The sequence below is a fragment of the Lipophrys pholis genome, assembly GCF_963383615.2.
Source record: "Lipophrys pholis genome assembly, chromosome: 9".
NCBI classification, from domain to species: Eukaryota; Metazoa; Chordata; class Actinopteri; order Blenniiformes; family Blenniidae; genus Lipophrys; species Lipophrys pholis.
This window is the reverse complement of record NC_137639.1, coordinates 8,285,371-8,303,686: the sequence shown is the minus strand read 5'-3', so window position 1 is coordinate 8,303,686 and position 18,316 is coordinate 8,285,371. Positions and strand designations below refer to the sequence as shown.

Here is an 18,316-nt window from a genome sequence, read left to right as displayed (position 1 = left end):
CATTTTTAGATTCAAACAAGCATCGGTGAGGAGCATTGAAAAAGATGTGAATCAGGAAAAAAATGGATTTATATCCCAGAATGGCGTTAAAAAGAGTAAGAAAAGGCAATTAGATTATACGGATAATCTACAAATTATATCCAGAAGCTGGCCTGCTGCCAGTAACCGTGCTGTGGAGGGAGTTAAGGCAGTATTGTCAATATAAAACAGCAGAATGTGCAGAGTGGTATTACTGCACAGCGTAAAGTAAAGTTAAAGTAACACATCTAAGGAAAAATTGCACGAGACCATAAGTTCAGGAGAACAACATTGGGGTCAAAGGTCACTCTCCTTCTCAGGGTCTCACAGGCCTGGACAGCGGAAGCTGCGACCAGACGGCAGCAAGTCAAATGGAGGAAACCGAGTCACTGCGAATACGACGAGGCAGACCCCATGCCTGCTACTCGTACATGGTGCTCAGGCGGTGAACAGGAAGTCCAGGAATATTAGAACTCACCTTCACACTGCTGTGCGGGCGGTTCCTGTCCTCTGCAGGGTGACGGAGTGACACCAGCAGCATGTGGAGAAGCTAAAAGACTTTAAATGAATGTGTAATAAAATGTCAGTTACATGAAAAGGACTTTGCTCTTCAGAGTAGGTACATCATGGTGGTACTTCCTCGGGATTCCCTGCATTTTGGAGGAGAGCCTCAGTCGGTTGTCAAAAGAGAGCCCCCAAACCTCCACAGTCTCGACAGGTGAAGTGTGTCGTCCGCGAACTTCACGGACCTGCCGGGATCTGTTGGTGAGAAAGTCCAGGATCCAGAGTATGAGCTGACTGCACCGGGTCTCGGTGTTGAGTTGTGGTGCTCCTCCTAAGAAAATGTCTTTTTTTTTTTTAAAAACTGTTTTTCTTGATATTTCTTGCATTTGCTTGGTGGCTCAGTGGGTCGGATTGGAGCCTCTCGGTTTAGAGCCTTATGTTCGACATCCCTGGTTTAAAGTGTCAAAATGGCAAGGAAAATGGCTAAATCAACTTAAAAGGTAAAACAGCTAAAAAGATGATAAAATGGTCATCGTTCAAACAAACTGTAGTGAACAAACTTCAAAATCACAAACTATATAGGATTATAACTTTGACACAAGCTCTCACATGGACTCCACCATCCAATGCAGTAGTTTTATAGATTCTTTCACTAAAAATGTTTGAAATATTCATAATCAACTGTAATAAGGAATCTTCCTGTAATTATTTTTCCATCCCTGCTCCTCCTCTCACATCTTCCATTTTTTTTTCATTTCGATATTTCCAACTATTAGTGCAGCATCTGACATCATACGGTCCAAATCCTCCACCCTCTCCACTGGATCCGCTTCCCACAAACCTCATTAAACTGTCTCCCCTCTTTATCCCTGCTCGTCGTCGACGTCGTTACTTTTCCTCCAGCTCATTTCCTCCACCTTCAGAACAGCAATAATAACTCCAACACTCGACTGAGACCCCGTGATAAAGATCACCAATGACTGCAGCGGATTCTGGACTTATTCACTGTTCTCATTCATCTTGACCTGGAGGAATACATACAGCAGTGGTGTACCCCAGGGCTCCGTCCAGGGCCCCATTCTTCTTTCTTTTTTTCACTCCTACCATTAGTTTTTTCCAGAAATCGTGGATTCAGTCTCCATCGCTATGCGGATGACACCCTGCTCTACCTCTCCTCAAAGCCTGATACCCCACTGCATCCTCCTCCTCTTTGACGGTCTCCAGGGGGTAAAAACTTAGTTTACTCATGACGTTTACAAACTCAGAAGAAATAAAATTCCTCCTGTTGGCATCAAATCCCCTCATACAAGCCCATATGAGGATTTTATTCTACTTGGAAATATGAGCTGTTTGACCCCGAGAGCCTTGAAAGACACTTATAAATAAAATGCATAGTCGTTATTATCATCATCACTTTTTTTTATTAAACATGTGTCTCTTAAAATATTAGAACTATAAAACCAGCAAAGTTTGTCTGGTAACTATGAAGCGAGAGTCAGTCAAAGCTCGCTCGAGTTTATCGAGGATGAAACAAGTGACAGCGGATGAGTCGGTCCATTAGTTTTCCATAAAGACTTGAGTTAAACCTTTGTGGGTGTTTGAAGCAGAAACATTTCAGCAGTTGTAACAGTGCAGTTCTGTTTGTGACGGTCTGATGCGTTTGGCACAACTGACAAATGACATTTTAATCAGTTTTAAAGCCATCTACAGTTAAAGTGACAGCGTTATCTAAGGGTGCTCTTTTCGTGCCGATTTAACGTCCCGAGCTGAACGGTGACATCTGCAGGGAAATGAATAAAAAATGGCAACAGGCTTCAGTACTTATTATCAGAAAAAGCAGGAGCGTGCGATAAATAGTTTTCTCTACTATAAGATGCAGATCGAGCGTCGGAGGGCAGTGAAGAGTTTTCTTTGTTTCAACAAATGATCACGAAAAGTCTATTTTGTGTTCAAGCCTCAAACCATCACCCCTGGGATCATAACAAAGGGGATGTTTTCTTGGAAAATGTGCAGGTTTGTTCTTTCTAATTAAATGTTTATATTTTCCATGTGATTAATTTAAACCAATATACCATCTAAAATGATCTCCTCACGCAATGACTGCAAAGCAATGCAGTAATCCTTATATATATATATATATGTATATATATTGCTTTTATAGAGGAACCAGGATCACATTCACCTAATATTTACATCAGTGTGACTCGAGACTTAATAGGTGGTGTTTGGATGTTAAAAAGAATTTGAGAAAATAACTTTTGGCTCCTAGAATTTGCTGAACGTCTCCTTACGAGGAACTGAACATGTGGCACACCAGATGAAACGCCTCCAGCGTGTGAACACACAAAGTCTGCAGCTTCCTCTCCAGAAGTGGGATCACATAATGCAGGACTCACCAAGAATATCTGTGTACTCTAGATCGCCACCATCCAGGTCATTGCGTTCACTTTTCTTGTGTTTGTTTCATCCATCCATCTTCTCCCACTTGTCCATTTCCGGGTGGCGGGGGTGGCAGTCTGAGCACCGTCACCCAGATCACATTGCACCAATTAAGAACCTTCCTGCAGGTGGTGAGCCCATGGGAAGGTGGCGCCCGGCGTGGGACGGGTCTCATGCTCTACCAACTGAACTAGCCACACCATGAGTGTGTACAAGTACAAAAATATTTGCAATTTGATGAATTTAAACTCCAAAAAGGACAAAGTTCACTGCAGCAGCTTCAGACAGGAACTTGTCAGATTTGGCTGGAGGGTCAAAACTCCACTGGACCTAAAGACTTTTAATCTGACAGGCTGGATCAGTTCTGATGAACAACTTGGGTCCAGAGCAGCGCCGTGAGGACGAAAAGAAATGTGTCTCAACCACGAGTCGACGTTAAAAAAAGACACAGAGGGATCAGTGAGCTGAGCTTTTAGTTTCACTTTGACCTTGAGTGTGAAGGGACGGGGATTCAAATCTCAGGCCTCGTTCATGACGGTACAACGTTTTAATTAAAAATTTAACTGGAGTTTCAACTTTTGTGAACAAGGTAGAACTTTTCAAAAACACTCCAAATCCGTCTCCATGGAAACGTGAAAAAACCTGCACCTTTTCAAAAAACGCTATGACTCCCAGTGGCGGCTGGCCAATAGGAGGCGCCAGGGCACCGCCCCCTTGGTGGAAACAAGAATTTTGCAAATGTGCATCCAGGTTTGTTAATGTTTAGATATGATCATATTTAATGACTGAAAATCTATCTATTTGACGCTTCTTTTTTTGTGGTTTCTTTCAAAGCATTTTAGAATGGATGTTGTTTGAAAATATACCTGATGTACTTTTTGTTTTCCCTAAACTTCATTTCAAGTAACCAGCCCCAAACAGTCATTTTACTAAAACGAACCACCTGCTAGTATCTGTTTACAAGTATGTTAATAAAAGAGTCTTAATAAGTGCTCTCTATTCATTAGTTGTTTAAAAGTATAATATTTTTCATCACTGAGGGACTCTCAATTTAAAAAAGGCAAGATTGTTGTAATGTGATTTATAAACACAATATATTTAAATTAAGTTAATATTGTCTGAAATTGAATAATGATGAAGAGCCAACCTAAAAATGTACCACCAGTCATCACTGCCCTCTCCGTCCCTGTGGATTGTGTATTATTTTCTGTGAGTGTGTGTGTGTGTGTGTGTGTGTGTGTGTGTGTGTGTGTGTGTGTGGTTTCAATACAAAAACAGCACCCACTAGTGGCCCAACATGAAAACTACCATGCATTAAGCATTTCTGCCGTTTCCACAGAAACTGACAAACGATGCGTTTTGACTTGAAACGCTGACGTGTAAACACGGCCACAGTTGGAGCAGGAAGTACAAGATAGAAGTACGAGATTAAGCCACAATGGTGTAATCCCGGAACAATAAACTGAAAAGGGAGTTTTACTTAGTACAAAAATTATTTATTTAATTTATTATGGACAATAGAAAAAAAAATAACAGCCCAAAAAAAAAAAGAAAAAAAAGAAAAGCTTATTACCTGTACATTGGCGTACGCATGGCGGCTGCTCATAAAATATATACCTCATCTACATATGCAATTTACAAAAACAAAGCTACAGTAAACAACAGGTTTTCTCAGTAAAACTGAAAGTGGCGCCTCTGTGTAATATTTACAGCTTCAGTACATTAAAAACAAAACAAAGTCTTGTAAACAAGCAGGGAGAGAAAAAGCTTCCTGCCAGCAGACCACCCATAGAGAGACGAGCTGGTGGTCATCCGGGGGGTGGGAGGGGGTGGCGGTGGAATCAGCCCGCTCTCATCACCCCCCCTGGAGGTCATCGTATTGACGACAATCAACCCGGAGCAGAGAACACAGGAGTCATTAAGCCAATCAGGGAGAACCAGGCTCCAATTACAAATTCTCTGCTAATGTGGACTAACAGCCCCCCCCCCCCCACCCCGCTGCTCCGGTCAGATCTTCATCTCCATCAGTGTCTTCCAGTCTGTCTCCACCTGTGTGTTCAGGGGAAGACGTTGTGCCAGTCTCCGGATGGTTCCGGGACCACCTCCAGGTCCAGCTCGGGCGTCACCTCCTCCTGGGGTGCCGGCTCCTCCTGCCCCAGGGGCACGTCTTGGATTTGACCTGGGGAGAGGAGAAAACAGAGAGGGGGGGGGTTAGACAGGGCCATGTGTGTCTGCATTCCCACGGCTTCGTAAAGCAGGACAACAAAAGAAATAAATCTTATTCTACTCTCGCAGGAGCTGCAGATTCAATTTGTTATGCAAATGAGGACATCCATCAAATAGTTATCTCCTCCCTTTGTTTGGTTTTTGAGAAAACACTGAAGTCGTTGCACAAACCGACTTGGACAGACGCAGAATGTGCTCATTGCGAGTTAGAAATATGCTTTGAGATGCATCGAGGCCTCTAATAACAGGAGCACAGATCGAGTCACATCCAGTTTTGTCCTCGCTGATGAGCCAAACGCTGAATTTAATCTAAATATCACCTTTGATTTCTGCTCCATTACTCAGTTAAAATGCAGGAGCGAGGGGGATTTCTCAAAAGCAAAGTGACTGAGGGAGTCAAACTGTTTGATGCAGCAGTTTAAAAGGAAAAGGAGATAAAGGACCAATATAAAAGGATGAACGTCATCTTGCAGCCTCGCGGGTGAGCAGACGATTGTTAAGGCGACACCGTGGAGCTTGAATAGAACACAAAGAGAGTTAAAAAGAGGAAAGACACGCAGAATAACAAAAACGTAGGGACACAATCAGAAAAGGTTTTTACAAAGAGAAACTAAGTTCTGTTTGCTTGTCAGCTGCTTAATGATATCTTATGCAGGGTTTAACATGCGCATTAAAGGTCCCATATTATACAGTTTTTCAATTATTTTACATCGGTGTCAATCGTCCACTAACATGTTATTCAAGGTGTATTTACATCAACATAGCCTTAGTAATGAATGTCATCCACTCTAAAAGTCCCTCTAGTGAGCTCGACTGAGAACAGGCTGTTTCTGTGTCTGCCCACGGCCGACTCCAGGCCCGTCTCAGGGGAAGAGCTGTCCGGTGTTTCAGATCAAGTGGTTTCCTTGTTAACTGGTGACCTTTTTAGGGTCCCTTGTTGCTGCTAATAACAGACGTGAAAAACCCGACAGAAATCCGTTGCTGTCCTTACGAATGCCGTTTAACAGCATTTACAGTGACATTTCCAAGTGTGGTACCTTTTGTGACTCTTTTTTAAATATATGCTGTTACTACCAGCCACGATGGACGCCAAAGGAAGTCGGTCACCATTTAACAGGGAAACCAGTTAATTCAAAACACCAGTATAATGTGCTAACGTTTAAGATGGATTTATCGCGATGCCTAGTAGAAACCCTGTCGTTCCACCACTTTGAACCAGAATCGGACCCAGAAAGAGAGGCTCCGGAAGATGGTGAGTTAAAAATATTGTGCGTCTGAACGTTACTTGGTTGTTGTTACAATTACTACCAAGTAGCTAACGCTAGCTCCTGCTAACTATAAGGGTAACTGTTATGGTTTTTCATATTATACTGAATTTATTCAGTGTATCAATAATAATAATAATAATAATAATAATAATAATAATAATAATAAAAATAGTGGTTATTTCCCCACATGACATCATGAAGGGAATATCTTCATGAGCACACATTCGCTAAAAAGTGGAGCATGTGAGGGAGATGACAGACTTTCTTCCCTTCCCGGGCCTCATACACAGGCTATGGGAACACATTACTGTTAGAAAACCATTAGAAAGGGATTTTTACACAATATGGGACCTTTAACATGATCAGCATTAATATGAAGCATCTATTTAATTTTCTTTCCAATTCATTTTAATTCAACAGAATATTCAAGCAGCTAACTGTTGTTTGTACATTTGTACTCAGTAAAAATGTGTAATTTTCTCATTTTTGAATCAGATAATCTAAAAAGACGATCAATCGATTAATCAGTTATTGAGAGATTGGTGAATTTCAGCCTTGGCTCCATTAACACGAGACATTACAGTAGTGTTATTTGACCTCAGGCTCGAGCTCGTCTGTAATAGACTTGTTTTGTGTTATTTGGTAGAAACACAGTCATTATGTACAATGGCTGCAACGGGGCAAATTACAGGTTTGAAGCAAACTGTAACATCATAATAACCATTAATGTAATACCTGCCAGTAGACATTTTAAATGTGATGAATCCAGTAATGTGACAAAATAGAAAAACACATTTACAACCATAATTTAGAGTTGGATAGTATTTATCCTCTATGCACACAAACAACAACTATGCCCACCACTATTGTTGTTTTTGATGAGATCACTCCACAAAAACTGCAATGAAATATTACATTTTTATGCAATGCTGCCTTATTTACATATTATTATATTACTGGCTATTATAAGTTTTTTTTAATGCTACCTTATTAATGTAATAAGCAGCAAATAGTGTGATAACGTATGAACCTGTTGTCAAAATGTTATTAGACTATTGGCAAGTTATCACATTTGTACATTTGAATATGCAAAGTTTATTACTTTATTGGTTATTATTATATTATCGGTCACTTTTGCAGATTTCCCACAATTTGTGTTTCGACTGCGAAGAGAAAAACAACAATCAATGTTCGTCCTGCCAATAGCTCATATATGATCAGCATTATTTTATGGATAAGTTGCACCTGAATATGTTGAAAGTGTTGCCACAGTTACCTTGAAAAAGTAATCCGATTACTGAATACTCCTTTAAAAGAAACGTGGTTACTTTATGGATTACTTGTTTTTAAAAGTAACTAAGTTAGATTACCAGTAATTTTTTAGTTACTTTCAGCAGCTGTCGACCACACCCCCCACCGTCTCAACATACAAATGACAACCGATCTTTCCAAATCTCATTGCTGATCACTGCCTGGCCTCCTGCTGATACATAGTTTAAACTTGGACCTACATTCTTTGTTGTATTTAAATCAGATTTTTACTATTACTGGTATTTATTTAACCGGTGATGTAGTTGGTGTCTGTTGTTGCACTATTTATATCAACTAATTTATTTGCACTGCCTGCTCTATGCAACCTTTTAATTGCCCCCTCGGGACAAATAAAGTATTTGATTGATTGATTGATTGATTGATTGATTGATTGAAGAAACGGAGGATTTCTGCCAATACATCTTTGTACAAACAATATTTAACATCTCCGCAGTTGTGTTCTTGATACAATCTTAAGGTTTATTGATGATGTTTGTTTGTTCCAATTCTTTCGTGTCACCTGAACGCACCGTTACAGCGAGCTGGCCTGTGAATGGCTGAGAGCGGAGAAGGGGGCGGGTCAGGTGACTGCATGCACTGTGTGTGTGTGCATGTGTCTGTTTGGCAGAGAATGGAGGAGCGGCTGGTTCGGTTTGATAATAAGGAACTCGTCCTGCGGGACACTACAATAATAATGCCCAGTGACTTGGATAAGTAACTTTAATCTGATTGCTGGTTTGGAGATAATAACGCATTAGATTACTCGTTACTGAATAAAGTGATCATACGAGAGTAACGCGTTACTAATTAATGTGTTACCGGCACCACTGGTCATGAAGAGGAAAAAACATCACACGGGTGTATAAGATGCATTGTTTTTTGTTTTGTTTTGTTTTTTAAAATTTTAGTATTCTTGATTTAATCATAATGTGTGTATATATATAAAACATTAGTGATAAGAAATGGAGGCACATTTGCTCACATTTATCCCTGTTCCATGTCCCATGTTCCAGTCACACAATGTTGGTGGAAATCACTGAGAAATGGTGTGTTTGTCCTTTTTATTCCCACTTGGCCACATTAGAAGTGAAAGATTTTAAGGGTTTGTGGATCTATGTTACATGAGTGGCACCAGAATTCAAAGTCTATTTTCCTCTGAGTTTTTTTTTTGTTTTGTTTGTTTTTAATGATTTTGTGAACCAGCAGCAAACCTGGAAACGTAATTGATTCTGATAAAGATGTTCTGGCATTTGCACGACCGTGTGACAACTTGAAAGACACTTTGCTCTCGTCTCTGGGTGTGTGATCTTTGACATTTTAAAACCACTCGGCCAGGAGGAAACAGTTGAGCGGCAGGTTTCTTACATTAAACAAGCTCTGTTTTTCTTTTCAATTCATTAAAAAGGTTTCCGGCTGGGTTAAAACGGAAAATGCAACAAAGAATTGGTGCATACGGGAGTGTGAGGTGAGTGGAGAAGAGGAGGCTTTCAGTGAGCAACGTGAACCTGTGAGCTCAGCTTTCTCACACAGTGGTCACATCAAACCTGCAGGATGGAGTGTTTGTACACATTTGTTAGTGATGTGTGAGGAACTGAGCAGCGGCATCAGAAAGACTCTTTATCTAGAGATAAAAAAGAAACGGAAATACAACCCTAGTAGACTCACACGCTCCTGAAAGCCTTCAGATGTTCACTGATGTACAAGTTTTATTGATTGGAAATACTGTTACTGAATGAAGGAGAATGGAGTGTGTGTGTGTGTGTGTGTGTGTGTGTGTGTGTGTGTGTGTGTGTGTGTGTGTGTGTGTGTGTATTTTCAATCCAAAAACAGCACCCACTAGTGGCCCAACATGAAAACTACCATGCATTTAGCATTTCTGCCGTTTCCACAGAAACTGACAAACGATGCGTTTTGACTTGAAACGCTGACGTGTAAACACGGCCACAGTTGGAGCAAGAAGTGTGTGTGTGTGTGTGTGTGTGTGTGTGTGTGTGTGTGTGTGTGTGTGTGTGTGTGTGTGCGCTCACCGTAGCCATGCGACCTCTTCATGTGGTGCTTCATGTTGCTCTTCTGGGTGAACCTAATGCTGCACACCTCACACTTGAAGGGTTTCTTTCCAGTGTGTTTGACCATGTGCACCTGCAGAGCGCTCTTCTGGTTGAAGGCCTTATCGCACTGGCTGCACTTGAAGGGCCGCTCGCCTATACGGGGACGAAAACACACACACAAACACACACACACACACACACACACACACACACACACACACACACACACACACACACACACACACACACACACACACACACACACACACACACACACACACACACACACACACACACACACACACACACACACACACACACGTTTGTCTTTCAGTGACTTATTGTTACATTGTATTTACGGCCAATAAATCAGATTGCTGTTGCACGTTTCATCCGATACATTTTGATTCATTACAATTTAATTCAACATGGCGACTTCCACTTATGTACACTATTTGGTCCGTGTACCTTCCGGCCATTTGATTTTCGTTTTGATGTCGGAGAACGAAAAACCGGAAACCATCCGATTTTCGTTTTACAATTGAAAATCGAAAAACGAAAATCAGATGGTTTCCCGTTTCCCAATATGCGTTTCTTAAACAAAAATCGGGAAATAAAATACGAACGTAATTCTTTATTTCAAGTTTGATTTGCCTGAAAACCCGGAAGTCGACCCTCTTCTTCGTCTGTTGCTGCCGCAGCTTCACCATCCAGACTCGTCTGGCTGTCCCCTCGGTGATATTCTTGTATAAATGTAATGATTAAAAACTTAAAAAAATGTCTTTGGACGGTTGCGCCAACGTAATATTGGACACGGACCCCAACGGCATGACTACGGGTGAAAGGAGAGTTTCAGGGAGGAATGTTTGAAGATGGAGCTCCACCAGAGCCAGGCTTCTCCACCTACATGATGGAGCATCACCTCCAAGCTGAAGCTGCTTCAGCTGCTGCTGAGGTGAGCAGCGTTGTACGAGATTAATTTATGATATACATTACATCATTAAAATCGCGTCTTTTCATTGATTTGACTGCAGTCTCACGGCGCCCCCTACTGTCAGAAGCAGCACACTTGCAGATTGTCCTCAGAGCTCAGTCATCACATTAAATGAAACATTTCTCAGGAGAGAAAAATCCAAATTAAAAACTAAATAATGATTATAAATGTGAGATTCAGAAGGGTTACTTCTTAGTTGCACTATAATATTTACACATTCTAAAAAACTAATTATACCGTTTTGTATTTTGGTTAAAATATAATAATAAAATATAAAAGTGTATTATTAGTGTTGTTCTTCTTGATAGTATTACTATTAGCAAGCTGATGCAGCTCTGTATGCAGTTATGTGTCATTTTCATCATCTTACTGATTTATGTGTTGCTTTAATTGATGGTTGAGATGATGACAGGATTGTGTCTTCTAAAGGAAGACGTGCCAGTGAAAGGACAGGAGCAGCTTTACAAGAGATTCAACACCACAAAACACATTTTCTGCAGACGGCATCAAAATCGGTAGGTTTTCTTTGTTGCTCTACTTTTTCTGAGTGGTACTTTGTGAAATTGACGTGCTCTGATAATTAATATTCTGATGATTAAATCCCGATGTTGCTTTGCAGGAATGGTTTTGTTAAATAAAATTACGTTTTACTTTATCATGCATTTAAATCTTTTGTTGTTGTTTACATGCACTCAGAGGTTATTTGTGATATGCAAATCCCTTTTCTTTACTTTCAGAACCATCACATTGAAAGGAGTTGGGGGAAGGATTGTATGTATTTCTTACTGTGAGCCATTAAGTTCGTTGAACTAAAATTGGAATTATATTCAACTGAGCTCCAACAAAATGTAATTCTCATGTTTGCATGTCTTATTTGTATATTGGAAAGGTTGTACTGTGACGTTCTCTTCTTTCAAGAATAATGTAATAAAATGGTCTTAAACTTTGTGTGTTCTGTCTCCCTGAGATTTTTACTAGGGAATTCTCCTGACAACTTTGTAGATGAATATCAACTATAAAATAAAGGGCTGCCTGACTCATTTGCTGGATCAAGAGTCCCTCAGTCTACAAGATGGGGTTGCCAGGTTCTTTGTCTCAAGCCTTGCCTGCCAGGTCACCAGCTTTGGCATCAGCCAGTTTGATTCCTTACTGCCACCGAGAGCCGACCCTACATCCTTTCTGGAGGCTCTGCAGCTCCTCATCCGGCTCAGCAGGGAATGAAAAAGCCAAGGAAAAAAGTGCAACATGTGATTTTAACAAAATATTCATTCTTAATGAGAGAATTTGCTCTTTCAATAAAGTTAGTTGAAAAAATGTGGGATTTCCATTTTGTATTTAAATCAGTTTTTATATTAAATATTAAGACAAGGTTTGTTCATGAATTAAATGAATAAAAAATTAACCAACTTAACTCATTTAACCAACACCTGGGATATGAAATAATGCTAAATTTATTCCATGCTATTTCAAATAACATAACAAAAGTAAGGTTTTATTTAGTCATTTTTTGTTTAATTTCAAACATTAAAGGGAAAAAACATAGATTGTAGTAGAAAAGCTAACGTGTGAAAAGGAGTAGGGGTACGCTTAATAAATCCTAGCCCCTCTCCAGTCAATCTATTTGCACCGTGTGTATTTATTATTTATCTTTTTATTAAAACCGCAGCAGCCAGATAAACTTCTAAATCAACTGGTGGGCGAGTTCGAAGCTCACACAGACAGCCTGAAGAGGGCAGCAACGCGATGCGCTGTTGTTTAATCTCATCAAGCGAAGAAGAGGGTCGACTTCCGGGTTTTCCGGCAAATCAAACTAGAAATAAAGAATTACGGTCGTATTTTATTTCCCGATTTTTGTTTAAGAAACGCATATTGGGAAACGGGAAACCGTCCGATTTCCGTTTTTCGATTTTCAATTGTAAAACGAAAAACGGGAGACGAGCTGTCTCCCGTTTTTCGTTTACCGATATCAAATCGAAAAACGAAAATCGGATGGTTTCTGGTTTTTCGTTCTCCGACATCAAAACGAAAATCGAATGGCCGGAAGGTACACGGACCCTATTTATACTTGTGAATGAAAACAGTCAGACGCAATCCACGTCTGTTGGTTCAACATTTATCAGGTTTGTGCCCGTTTTTTAATGCTCCCTAAGCGTTAGAAGATCAGGGCCCGTGTATTTTATCAAGGCGTTAATCAAGTCAGATGCTGGGATGTTGAAATCTAATACAGTCTCTGGTCCTTTTTCTTCTTCTTCTTCTTCTTTATATCCCCGGGAGCATTGGTGCCTTTATATATCTCCCTACATCAAAATTACAAAGCGGTACCACTCACACAGCCGGCGGAGACACTCACAACAGAAAGATGGAGCCGGTTACTTAATGAGCAGAAGACAAGTCCTCGTTACTTTCATGTACGAGACAAAGCGCGAGGTTGTAAAGTGAGGCGCGGTCTAATCAGCCTCACCAAGTCGCAGTATTCAAATGAGTCTGAGTGAAATGCTAATTGCGGCGCACAACTATTTCTTTAATGCTCAGCCAATTGGGGGGGAAGGGAGGAATCTCTCCAGAGTGAGAGGAAGGCAACACCCGAGCTGTGCAGAAACTCACATTTCATCAGCAGCGTGTTAATGCCGTGATTCACTGTCGAGGTTTGCAGTCTGCGCGTGAACCTCAACATCAGTGTTAAACATGCAGACGGGGGGGGGGGGGGGGGGGGGGGGGGGGGGGGGTTGACATCCATGTTCCCATGGTGATTAAAAAAAAAAAAACTCCACAAGGTCACATACGAGAAAATATAGTCCCCGAGCAAGCCGTTATGAAACCTCCAAACGTGTTCAGGATGACAGAAAGAAGAAGGACCACATGGAATGTAAAACAGAATGAAGAAGAGGCAGACAGACACTTTCAGTAAATAGAATTTGACCTCAGCGAGAGAGAGACGATCGTAAAGACTGTTTATGGACTGTGTTTGGCATAAGAATGAGCATGAACCTCCTCCCTCATCCAGAATGAAATTTCTTTCTCTATCAGTTCAAAAAAACACGTTAACATGAAATGTTCACGTATTCAAAGTGATTATTTGCGACCATGTAAACACAGCTACTATGGTCTATTTGGACAAGGTTAAGATGTCTACCGCTCCGTTTGCATGGCCTTGGTTCACATGCTCTGTTTCCAAGGAGACAGCGTTTTTGGAAAGTTCCACCTTTGGACCCATTTTCAAAAAGCTGCGTTTTCTGTGACTCTGAGCACCGCTGTCAGGTAAACGGGTCCTGAGACACAGCGACTCATTGCTGCCACCCAGAGCACACATGTGGTATAACACAATATAACACACCGTACCTTCAAATGTACGCTCCATAAAGAACGGCAGCACTTACTGGCTAAATTCAGCAAATGTTTACGGCTTCCTAAGCACATTATTTGGGTTTTATTCGCCTGTGATTCGTATCGTGGTCATTACCGGTGTGTGTGCGGTTGTGTCTCTCCAGCTGGCTGCGCTTGGCGAACGCCTTCACGCAGGACGAGCAGCTGAACACACGGGGCTTCTGGGAGCTGGGCGACGGTCCCGGCTGATGCACCCGCTCGTGTTCCTGCGGACAGATTTGAAAAGGGAAAAACCATTTCATTTTACAGTCTGACGCACAAACTGTTTTCCGCTCGAACGTCGGAGACCTGCGAGCGTGAACGAGGAGCTGACAAGCGTGCTTGATACGTCGCTTTCGGAATAAACAAGGCATTTTCTAGTTCCTCGTGAAGTTACAAGGCGAGTTTAGCAGGCCATTTCTCTCGTAAAGAATTGTGTATACAGAAAGTAAGGCTCTGAAAGTCTTGAAGGAAACCATAGTTATATTATGATGCTCATCAGTCGCCAAGCAGACCCACAGAATCGACGCTTTATACTGAAAACCCAAGAATGACGTGGATGAAAATCCTCTCACCTGAAGCACATTTTGATTGTTTGACTGCTTCATTACACCCGAAGCAGGACGGATCCATACCGTCATGTTGTTCCCACCTAATTCTAGCCTGATAATCTGAATGTGGAGGCAGAACTCCAGACTCGTGGGGTCATTTTTTTGTGAAACTGTCGCCTCATTTGCTTCTACCGAGCAAACACAAGAGGCCCCCCTGCTGTGTTTCTTTAACGCTGCAGGTTGTGACAAGTGGTCATTGAGCTTAGGTTTTGTTTTTGTTTTTTTGTCATTTAGAACCAGCTTGATCGTTCTCCTCTGATCTCTGCTGTGGACAAGACATCTTCATCCCGCAAACTTGCTCAATGGATAATTTCCCCTGAGACACAAGTACAGATGGCTTGGTGTGGAAATCCCAGCGCTGTGTGATAACTGTTATAAATGCCGCAATATAAACGGACTAGGTGGACCTAATGGGAGGTGAGCGCATCATCAAACAATATATTCACTGGCCGGTCGTACTTCAACCCTCCAGTCAAGTTACAACCAGTGCTGTTCAGATATTTGCAGAATCCACAGGTCGGAGCATTATTTTTCTCCTTCCGTGAGGTAAAAGGTGAGCGGGATCAATCATCTTCCACTTATTCATGAAGTCACCCCAGTGTCTCCCCCCTCGGCCACCGAGTCCCAGAGTCATGCTGTTGAGTAATGACCTGACAATGCTCATAGATGAACATTTTAATAACTTCAGTATTTGATTTTGGAATCATTGGCAAATGACTCAGTTGCTACAGGACAGTTATGAAGGGCTGAGAGGCTAAGAGAGCAGCTCTGTGCCACATTAAAGTATAATATTTAGAAGCATTGAGCCACGAAACCTGCAAAAGTTGTTGAATTCATAAAGAAACACCTGGAATGGGGATGCACTCATATCACTTTTTAAAAGAACGAGAACAAGTATGAGTACTAACCTTTAGCTACTTGCCAATACCGAGTACTATACGAGTCACTATTAAATTCCATTAGGCCTAATTTATAGTCTATATGCAAACGATACACAAAGGCTATGCATTGCCACAAACTTGAGACGCGGGACCTGAGCTCGCTGTCAATGAGTGTATCAGTTATACTTCAATCATGATTAGCCTGTAGCATTGCTGGCGTGTGAGTCCAGAAGCTCTTTAGCATGTAGCATGTAGCACGACCCGGTGTAAAATCCCCCTGCATCCACTGCTGGTCCAAATGTCACTGCTGATTAAGCTGCTGGTGTTGTAAGAACTAGATTTCACCTCTCATTTTGGTAGAACAGAATTCACAGTCCGTCTTACTTCTGTCATTCTCATTAATATTAGCGAACCGCAGACGTCGCTCGTGTTCTCGCCGACCTGCCGCTGGTATCGGTGCACATCCCCAATGTGTGATGAAAACTGCCGGCCACAATAAGATCAACGTGGACACCAGGCACAGAACCCTGCTGAATCATTGATGAGTGAAAGTGAATGAGGCCTTTCAGGTCTTCAGGGAGCAGCAGGTTATGGAGAAGCTGGAGTTTTCTGAAGGGTCAGGAGCCACGCAACCCCCCCCCCCCCCCCCACCACCACCACCACCCACCATCCACCACCCTGCACCACCTGAATTTAATTCTGCTCAAGAGCCAGGAAACACTGTAAAAAGTGAAGTGACGTTACATCCAGTGGGTACGGACAGTCAGTATACTGTAGCCAGTGTGAGGTTTGCATCTTTAACATGATGGACAGTGACTTTTAATGGGAATTAATGCCGAAATATCTCACCAGATTGTTTGTTTCTAATTCATGTATGGACAGAGTTTAAACAAATCTGTTGTGTTTGGCTGTATTGCGCATCACTAGAGATGACAGAGGCTTGGTGCAGGATAGATTTCCAACAACACAGATGGTGTCAGAATGTGCCAAGAACAAGAACATATTCTGTTCTGGTTTGGTAGAGGATTGGAGCATTCTTATTTTAAATGTACAATGTGTGCCATCTTCGTTTATGTTTAGACAAGTAAAACAACTCATTATGTTATAGTCATACAAACAGGAAAACACTCTTGTTTTTTACTTTGAAAATGTCATTTTGGAGCAGACGATTGAAAAACAGGCTCAGAGCTAAAAACACCAAATGGGCGTTTTGATTCAAATCACGAATTTAACAGATTCTTGATATACCTAGACTCATAAACTTTTGATTAAAAATGTCTCCAGCGTTAATAATGACAAAGCAACAGTTCTTGGCAGCCGGGCTGTAATTAAAGGGTGGAATGATGACCCTCGGGCTGGCAGAGTGAAGCGCAACAGCACGACTAATTTAACTTTCTCATCACTGAGCTTTGGAAAAAAGGAAAGTTGTTGGCCGTGGCTGCAGACTAATGAGCAGCTCGGGGACTCGGAGTCGGGTCACTCGTGCTGCGACACACACCTGATCCCGGCACCGTCGCCTCGATGAGAGACGACTACCGCGCGGCATGCTGAGGAATATTTAGAACAAAAACCAAGTCCCCGTGGCACGCGGGCTTTTTTTGCCAAAGCATCACATCCAGTAGACCGATTCTCAAAGCCGCACATGCCCTTCGAGTGATGTGCCACATGATGACGGGGGGGGGAAAAAAAGATGATCCTCTTCACAACTCGGCTGCAGAGCAGCTTTTGGGTCGAGTGTTTTGTTGTGTGAGATAGCACTTGATGAGAAAACTTGCTTCAAATAGTTAGAACACACTTTCTTCCCTCGCTGACAATCAATGGAGAGTCAGCGTATCTGTACTGTTGAGTTAAACAGAAACTTGTGTTGCGAAGGTCGATTCATTTGTGTTCTGGAGAGTTTTATTTATCGACTGAATTCAGTTAATAAATCAGGTTACACTGGTGGCTTTTATCGAAGGGGTCGCATACATCAATATTAGTGGAACGGTAAATGATATGATGATACAAGACAGTTTGCGCATATACAGACACAATATGTGTCACTACAGTTGTAAGCAATTAATGTTAATAATTAGCGTGTTTTGTGGTTCCAGGCATATTATATTTGGTAGAAAATCCTGAAAACAGCTCCTGTGGTTATAAAGTTTACAGATCCCTGTTATACATAGAAACAAAAAGTCTTTATTTGTCCAAACTTGGTCATTTTTCACATTTTTTCTTCAAGAAATTCCAGAAAATGTCCAGAGTTAATTGTTTTTCAAGCTACCAATTGAACATTTATATAAATTAACTGGCATTTTTCACAGAATATTACAGTGCATAGTTGCATGTTTTGCCAACCCCATATTGTATAAAATATTACAATTATAAACCATCATTGAGCAAAAGTTAAGTATCTCAACGCCATTTTTGTTTTGGAAAATCAAAATACTTTATTTTCCACATTTATCCGTTGAAGTATTCCTCAGTTTTTTTGACAGACGCTGCTGTTCCATTTAAATGAAACGGCTGGCCCAAAATTAAATCTTTCAATTAAAGTAACTGCTGTTTATAGTTTAAGTCTAATTTGTAAGAGGAGTAGATGTAACACCACACAGAGACAGGAGCTGAGAGATCTGTGATGCAGCAGTCAATACTATTTACTTCATCGGTT

The 18,316-nt window shown here is 41.4% G+C and overlaps 1 protein-coding gene across 1 annotated transcript in view; it reads right to left on the bottom strand.

The window, feature by feature from the left end:
- Window positions 1-4,439: 4,439 nt before the first annotated feature.
- Window positions 4,440-18,316, bottom strand: part of znf236 (zinc finger protein 236) — a 78,083-nt gene continuing 64,206 nt past the window's right edge. The window contains exons 30-32 of the mRNA XM_080472320.1: window positions 14,269-14,398; window positions 9,794-9,967; window positions 4,440-5,140 (exon numbers count right to left, since the gene is read on the bottom strand). Of these exons, the coding sequence (XP_080328446.1) occupies window positions 5,019-5,140; window positions 9,794-9,967; window positions 14,269-14,398 (426 nt within the window). The 3' untranslated portion in view covers window positions 4,440-5,018. The remainder of the gene's footprint in view (window positions 5,141-9,793; window positions 9,968-14,268; window positions 14,399-18,316) is intronic.